The 8,157-nt window shown below is 56.1% G+C and overlaps 1 protein-coding gene across 1 annotated transcript; it reads right to left on the bottom strand.

The window, feature by feature from the left end:
- Positions 1 to 137: 137 nt before the first annotated feature.
- LOC106002397 (acrosin-binding protein-like) lies at positions 138 to 8,040 on the bottom strand (the record flags this gene model as incomplete). The annotated part of the gene is made up of 7 exons (XM_013037284.1): positions 138 to 478; positions 554 to 672; positions 4,249 to 4,366; positions 4,983 to 5,077; positions 5,186 to 5,381; positions 7,632 to 7,764; positions 7,866 to 8,040. Coding segments are annotated over 7 exons (1,177 nt in total), but the record flags the coding sequence as incomplete, so codon positions are not given.
- Positions 8,041 to 8,157: the final 117 nt, after the last annotated feature.

Here is an 8,157-nt window from a genome sequence, read left to right as displayed (position 1 = left end):
GGGGGGGTGATGGGGGGGCTGTGCCCACCGGAGCCCCCTGGTGGCCGGGCTGGGCAGGCTCAGGACAGCGAACCTCTTCATGGCCAACCAGCCAGGCCGGGGTGGAGGCCCAGGGAGGGAGTCAGCCCCGCCGGTACCTGCCAGTGTGGCTTCGCCAGTAAGACTCATCGGAGGCCTCTTTGGTGTCTTCCATTTCCTGGGCCGAGCGGATGAGATCCTGAATGTTCTCCATCATGAGCGGGACCGAGTCCACCTCCCGGACGTGCGGGGTGAAGGACGGCGCGTCGGCCGCCAGAGCCTCGGCCTGGAACTTGCCTTCCGAGTCGCTCTGCAGACTGGACATGCTCTCCAGCGCCTCCTGCGTCCCCACTGCCTCCTGCCTGCCCTCCTCCTCCTCCTCCTCCTCCTCTTCCTCCTCCTGCTCCTCTTCCTCCTCCTCCTCCTCCTCCTCTTCCTGCTCCTCCTCCTCCGCCCCCTCCTCCTCCTCTTCCTCCTCGTTATGCACCCCATCGGTCTTGTGCTCATGCAACAGTTCCTGCTTATGCGCATCGGCGCCCATTTTGTGACTGTTGGGCTGCTCCTGGCCTCCCAGGGACAAGGATGACTGAAGCAGTTCCTCCACGTTGCTGTTCAGGCGTTCCGGCCACGGCTGGAAGACCTGACGTTCCGTGGCTGTGGCATGGTCCGACCCATGAAAGAGGAGAGAAAAGACAGACAGACCCTTAGCCGGGAGCTGGTGCGCATGCCTTTAATCCCGGCTACTCAGGAGCTGAGATCTGAGGATCACAGTGCAAAGCCAGCCTGGGTAGGAAAGTCTGTGAGACTCTGATCTCCAGTGAACCACTAGAAAACTAGAAGTGGCGCTGTGGCTCACGTGGTAGAGCCCTCGCCTTGAGCTGAAGAGCTGAGGGACAGCGCCCAGGCTCTGAGATCAAGGCCCAGGGCCAACAAGAACAAAAGAACAAAGGAAGGAAGGAAGGAAGGAAGGAAGGAGGGAAGGAAGGAAGGAAGGAGGGAAGGAAGGAAGGAAGGAAGGAAGAAGGGAGGGAGGGGAAAGGTGGCTCACACTTGTAATACTACCTACTAAGGAGCTGAGATCTGAGGATCATGGTTCAAAGCCAGCCTGGGCAGGAAAGTCCATGAGACTCTGATCTCCCATGAACCTCCAGAACACCAGAAGTGGCGCTGTGGCTCAAGTGGTAGAGTGCCAGCCTTGAGTAAAAAAGCTGAGGGACAGCGCCCAGGCCCTGAGTTCAAGAACAAAGACTGGCAAAAAAAAAAGACATAACACCAAGCTGCAGGATTCCAAGTGTGTTTATCTACAGACATGTTTAACAACTGGAAAAAAAAAAGGACAAAGGAACAGAAAAGTCATCACACGTGTACATTCCGTTACATCTGATTCAACAGCAAAGCAGTAAGCCACAATTAAAAAATCAAACCAAAGCCCAACACTAATGGCTTACACCTGGAATCCAGCTACTCAGGAGGCCGAGATCCAAGGATCACACGATTCAAAGCCAGCCTGGGCAGGAAAGTCTGCAAGACTCTTCTCTCCAATGAACCCCCAGAAAACCGGGAGTGGTGCTGTGGCTCAAGTGGTAGAGCACCAGCCTTGAGCAAAAGCAGCTCAGGGACACAGCGCGCAGGCCCTGAGTTCAAGCCCCAGGACTGGCAAACAGAAGAAGTAAAAAATACCGACTATGCACCCGGCACTACATTATAAGATGCTGTGTGCCAGCCACTCTGCTTACAGGCTGGGTGTATTGATAGGATTAGCAGAGGCTGAGCGCCTGATCCCCTAGATTGGAACAGCTTGGCTAAAACCTGCTTGGAGCCTAGCCAGCGTGTGCAGTTCAACACGTGGTAGAATGAGGAAGCGCGCAGCCACGCCCCCAAGGCCTGTAGTACGAGCGGCTGCGCAGGTACACTGGGAAAATCAAACAGGGAATCCGGCTGCACCTGCTACCCCAGGGCATCATGGGAAAAGATGTCCCTCCAGACAAGCCACCACCTGCGCTGGCGGCTCCCGCCTGTCATCCTGGCTACTCAGGAGGCTGAGATCTGGGGATGGAAGTTCAAAGCCAGCCTAGCAAGAAAGTCCCTGTGAGACTTTTTGTTTGTTTGTTTGTTTTGTTGGTTGTGGGGCTTGAACTCTGGGCTTGGGCGCTGTCCCTCAGCTCTTCAGCTCCAGGTGGGTGCTCTACCACTTAAACCACTACGCCACTTCTGGTTTTCTAGTGGTTTATTGGAGATAAAAGTCTCATGGCCTTTCCTGCCTAGGCTGGATTTGAACCTCAATCCTCAGATCTCAGCCTCCTGAGTAGCTGGGATGACAGGTGTGAGCCACCAGTGCCCAGCTCCAATTTTCATTTAAAAACGTAAGCTTGCTTACAACCTTTATGCACAGGCTGGGAAGGTGCCCTGCATGCATGAGGCCCTGGGTTCGATTCCTCAGCACCACATAAGCAGAAAAAGCCGGAAGTGGTGCTGTGGCTCAATTGGTAGAGCGCTAGCCTTGAGCTGAAGAGCTGACGGACAGAGTTCAGGCCCCAGGACTGGCAAAAAAAAAAAAAAAAAAAACACAAGCAAACCTTTGTGCACAAATGTGTGTGTGAAAGTTCAAACTAATCTAATAATTTTCATAACATGATGTGAGAAAGTTTAGTCTTTTCTATCAAACTACAAGGCTGCTGTTTTGTATGGCGATTTTGTTTTGGTACTGTATTTCCTAGAATTTCTTTTTGACTACTGTCTGTACTATTGGTGACCAGCCATAGGAGGAGAGTGAGTCTTGTGTTGAAGGAGTTAAAAGAATGAATTGTAATTACCCTATGTGGAATTAAAAAAACTAAGACTACTGGGCACCAGCCTGTCATCCCAGCTACTCAGGAGGCTGAGATCTCAGGATCATGGTTCAAAGCCAGCCCAAGCAGGAAAGTCTATGAGACTCTGATCTCCAGTAAACCACCAGAAAAACCGGAAGTGATGCTGTGGCTCAAGTGGTAGAGCGCCCGCCTTGAGCTGAAGAGCTGAGGGACAGCGCCCAGGCCCTGAGTTCTGGCCCCTGGACCAACAACAACAAAAAAAAATGAAGGTGATGACCAAGCTCCCAGACACATGTGCTGAAATTGGACTGTTATGTGTAACTACTGGCAAGCAGGATTTGCTCCTGGATACAAAGATAAGAGTTCCACTAGCTCTCTGCAAGTTTGTCTCTTCCACAAAGTAACAACTGTTACAGCTATGATCTCAGAAGAAGTCAGTCAGGAAAGGAATCCAGCTGCCATCTGTGATTTGCTGGAAAAAGAATCATTTAGGGGCTGGGCAGGTGGCTCAGTGGTAGAGTTGCTTGCCTAGCATGCATGAAGCCCTGGGTTCCATTCCTCGGGACCACATCCACAGAAAAAGCCGGAAGTGGCGCTGTGGTTCAAGTGGTACAGAGCCAGCCTTGAGCAAAAGAAGCTCAGGGACAGCGCCCAGGCCCCGAGTTCAAGACCCTGTTACCCCCCCTCCCAAATCATTTAGCATGCCAACAATTTTAAAGGATTACATTGTTTTAATATAAGTGACAATTTCATATCAGTGACAATGTGTGAAAAACACCTGGAGAGAGAAATTGAGGAAGATGGCTGCCAATGGAAGGAAGCTGTCAGACAGAAGGACAGAACGGAAGGAAAGAAGGGAGGAGGGAGGGAGGGAGGAAGAGAGGGAGGGAAGGAAGGAAAGAAAACAATTGAACAAGAAAACACAAACACCAACACGAATGTAGCCAGTCAAGGTGGATCACGCCTCTCACCTTTGCTACTCAGGAGGCTGAAATTGGGAGGTTGCAAGAACAGTTCGAACAAAAAGGCCACCAGCTCCCATCTTAACCAATAAAAACAAATAAGGTGCACGGCATGGGAGGCTCAGTACCGCCAAGCTGACCCACAGAGCAAGATCCTAGAACAAACAGACAAAAGCCCCGAGTACCAGGATCCCAGTTCAAAGCCAGCCTGGGCAGGAAAGTCAGTGAGACTCTGATCTCCAAGAAACCACCAAAAAGCCGGAAGCGGCGCTGTGGCTCAGATGGTCGAGCGCCAACCTTGAGCTGAAGAGCTGAGGGACAGCGCCCAGGCCCCGAGTTCAAGACCCAGGACTGGCTGGAAAGGAAAAAAAGGAAAGAAACAGAGACTCCCCCACTTCTCCGGTCATGGAGCCCCCCCAGGCCTTGGGCCCTGTACCCCAAATGCAGAGACCGGTCACCTGTGGCCCGGGAGGCGGAGGGGGAGCCGGTGGTGGTGGATGGGGGTTCCACGGGCGATTCCACCTCCTTGAGTGTGTTGGGCGAGAGGATGGAGACCGGCTGGGAACAGCGCACTCTCTGCAGGAAGGGAAGAGAGATGGGAAGGGTTCCGCAGTGGGCGGGCCTTCCTGCCCTGGGACCCCTCCATCCCCACCCCACCCCACCCCACCCCCACGGCTCCCGGATGGGGATGGAGGCCTGGGGAAGTAGTGTCTGTCTGTGTCACACTGTGGAACTGCGTGCTGGTTCCTGGGCTTGGCACACCTGCTAGGTGCTCTACCGCTTGAGCCATGCCTCCAGCCTGACCTTTTGCTGGTTGGTCTCTGGAATTTGTTTCTTTCTTATAGTCAGTGCTGGGGCTTGAACTCAGGGCCTGGGCGCTGTCCCTGAGCTTCTCTGGCTCAAGGCGAGCGCTCTACTGCTGCTTTTGTTTGAGCACTTTGTTTTACAGGTAAGAGTCTCATGCACTTTCTGGCCAGGGGCTGGCTTTGAACCGCGATCCTACAGATCGCAGCCTCCTGAGTAGCCGGGATGACAGGCGGGAGCCACTGCACAGGCCTGTGTGTGATGGACTGGATTCTATCCTGGGGTGAAGGCAGGGAGGCGGGAGCTACAGAGGGGGTCCAGGGCTCCCCCCTCCCCCAGGGGGCCGCTCCCCGCGTGACCCGCCGCCCTCGAACCCCTGGAACCTCACCTTGGCATAGTACACGTGGTTGGAGCAACGATACTGCGTGAACTGGCAGAAGGATTCGAACCAGGAGGCGTAGGGGAGGTCGGAGCAGACGGCGCCTGGGGGGGGAGGAGAGTGAGGCGGGGGCGGGGCTGCCCGCCCCTCCCCTCACCCCGGCCCGGCCCCGCCCCCAGCGCGGCCCGGCCCCGCCCCCAGCGCGGCCCGGCCCCGCCATCCGGGTACCTGGGTGCCCACCGACATGCTCTGCGCGGTGAGCAGGATGCTGGTGAAGGGCGTGCGGTGCGAGCCGTCGCACTGCTGGCGCCGCAGGTCGCCCTCCGTCTGGCACTGCTCCAGCTTCAGCGAGCAGAAGGCGCACAGCGCGCACGTGGGCCGGTGCCGCCGCCCGAAGTTGTCGCACACCTGCGGTGGAGAGGGGGCAGAGGGCGGGCTGGGCGCGTCAGCCGGGGGATTCGAACTCGGGGCCTGGGCGCTGCCCCTGAGCTTCAGCTCCCGGCGGGCGCTCCACCCCTTGAGCCACAGCGCCAGGTCTGGTTTTTGGTGGGTTCATGGGAGATCAGCGTCTCCCGGACTTTCCTGCCCAGGCTTTGGACCTCGATCCTCAGACCTCAGCCTCCTGAGTAGCTGGGATGACAGGCGGGAGCCACGACGCCCGGCCTGGGTTTAGCTTGTTTTTTGTCAGTGGTGGGTCTTGAACTCTGGGCCTGGGCGCTGTCCCTCAGCTCTTCAGCTCCAGGCTGGCGCTCTACCACCTGAGCCACAGCGCCACTTCTGGCTTTTTCTGCTTATGCGGTGCTGAGGAATCGAACCTAGGGCCTCAGGCATGCAAGGCTCTACCACTGGGCCACCTGCCCAGCCCCTATTTTATTTTTATTAATTACTAAAAAAAAAAAAGCTGCGCACCAATAGCTCCCGCCTGTCATCCCAGCTACTCAGGAGGCTGAGATCTGAGGACCATGGTTCAAAGCCAGCCTAGGCAAGAGTCTGTGAGACTCTGATTTCCAATGAACCATTCAGAAAACCGGAAGTGGCGCTGTGGCTCAAGGGGTAGAGCACCAGCCTGGAGCTGGAGCTCAGGGACAGCGCCCAGGATCTGAGTTCAAGCCCCACAACCGACCAAAATAAAGTTGGTGTTCTACCACATGACGCACAGCTCCATTTCTGGGTTTTGCTGGTTCATGGGAGATAAGAGGCTTGGAACTGATATCCTCAGATCTCACTTCATTGTTGTTTTTTTAACTCTGGGCCTGGGCACTGTCCTTGAGCTTGTTTTGCTCAGGGATGGCGCTCTACCACTTGAACCACAGCGCCACTTCCAGCTCTCTTGGGTAGTTTATTGGAGATCAGAGTCTCACAGACTTTCCTGCCCAGGCTGGCTTTGAACTGCGATCCTCACTCAGATCTCAGCCTCCTGAGTAGCTGGGCTGACAGGCGGGAGTCACGGGCACTCGGCCTATGTGATCTTTCTGTAGGGAAGCTCTGATTTCTGTCCACAGCTCTTCCCGATGTCCTTACCCCAAATGGCATCTTAACCACTGCTGAGCTACAGGGATCCCTAGGAGCCCACAGACCTTTTCCCTTCCCTGCTAATATTTCCAGAGCGGGAACACAGCGGGGCACTAGAGCTGTCCATTTTCATCTTATTTCATCTTCTCAACACCCACATAGTGACATCAGAAAAGCAAAACAAAACTAGCCGGGCACTGGTGCTCACGCCTGTCATCCCAGCTACTCAGGAGGCTGAGATCTGAGGATCCCAGTTCAAAGCCAACCTGGGCAGGAAACTCAGTCAGACTCTGATCTCCCATGAACCATCAGAAAACCGGAAGTGGCTCTATGGCTCAAGTGGTAGAGCGCCAGCCTTGAGCTGAAGAGCTGAGGGACAGCGCCCAGGCCCTGAGTTCAAGCCCCACCACCGACAAAAAAGTAAACAAAAAATATAAAAAAGGCCCCCCCCCAAAAAAATACCCCAAACTGTGCTATTATAGTAGATGCCCCAATATATATGTCTGCTCACTGATGGGGAAACTGAGGGCCGGAGGGGTCCAGGAATTGTTTAAAGCCACAGGTGGCTGAGAGCAGGTGAATTGGGTCTGGGTGCTGGTGGCCACACCTGTCCCTCAGGAGACTGAGATCTGAGGATCCGGGTTCAAAGCCAGCCCCGGGTAGGCAAGTCCATGAGACTCTGCTGTCCAACTAGCTACCAAAAATAAGCTGGCAATGGAGTTGTGGCTCAAGTGGTCGAGCGCCAGACTCGAGGGAAAGACCAAAAATAAAGCTCCAGGACAGAGCGCAGGCCCTGAGTTCAAAACCCAGGGCAGACACAGAGCAAAGAATGGTGCGTGGCGGGGTGAGCGGGGCTCTGGACGTGTTGTGCATGTTCACGGGTGGGCAGGCTCCCACGCGGGGGCTGGGGCCCTGCCCAGGACAGACCCCGACCCAGGGGCCTCGGCTTCCGGTGGCCACTGCGGTCAGCTCCCTCTCTCCTCTCTCTCTGTCTCCTTTCTTTCCTCTATGTCTCTGACTTTTGTCTGTCTGTCTCTTGTCTGTCTCTCCTGTCTCTGTGCCGGGGGTGGGGTGGGAGGCTGGAGGGAGGAGGCCGGAGGGAGGAGGCCGGAGGCGGAGGCCGCGTTGGCGGGCTTGGCAGCGTACCGACTTGCCGAAGCCCAGGAGCACTTCCTCTAGGTAGCTCCAAGCCCTGGCGGCGGGGGTGACGATGCAGGAGTTCTCCAGAATGGAGTAGCACATCACCAGCAATGCATCGCTGTGCGGCAGCTGCAGAAGGCTGCAAGGAGACACGACTCACTGGCCGCGGCCTGGAATGGCGGTGGTGGCGGTGGCCTGGCTTCCTCGGCCTCCCGGAGCAGCTTCATCCTCGCCACCCACCCAGGACCCCGGGGGGGAAGGGGACAGATCAGCGCCCGGCGTGGTGGTGGTGGTGGTGGCGGCGTGTTGTGAGAGTCATCCCGGTGGAGGCTGACAGGCCGGAGGTCGGCAAATGGAGGCCCGGCCGGGGAGCCAAAGTGAGGCCGGCTGGGGCAAGCAACGCGGTCTCCAAACACTCAAACAAACAAAGGCAACTCATCAAGGAAGGAGAAAGAACTTTTTCGACATTGTGTCACTTTGGGGGGGCGGGTAATAGAGCAGAAGTGAATCCATGTGGAGGGGGCCGAGGGGA

This window comes from Dipodomys ordii, unplaced genomic scaffold (assembly GCF_000151885.1).
Source record: "Dipodomys ordii isolate 6190 unplaced genomic scaffold, Dord_2.0 Scaffold9796, whole genome shotgun sequence".
NCBI classification, from domain to species: domain Eukaryota; kingdom Metazoa; phylum Chordata; class Mammalia; order Rodentia; family Heteromyidae; genus Dipodomys; species Dipodomys ordii.
This window is presented reverse-complemented; position numbering and strand designations above follow the sequence as displayed.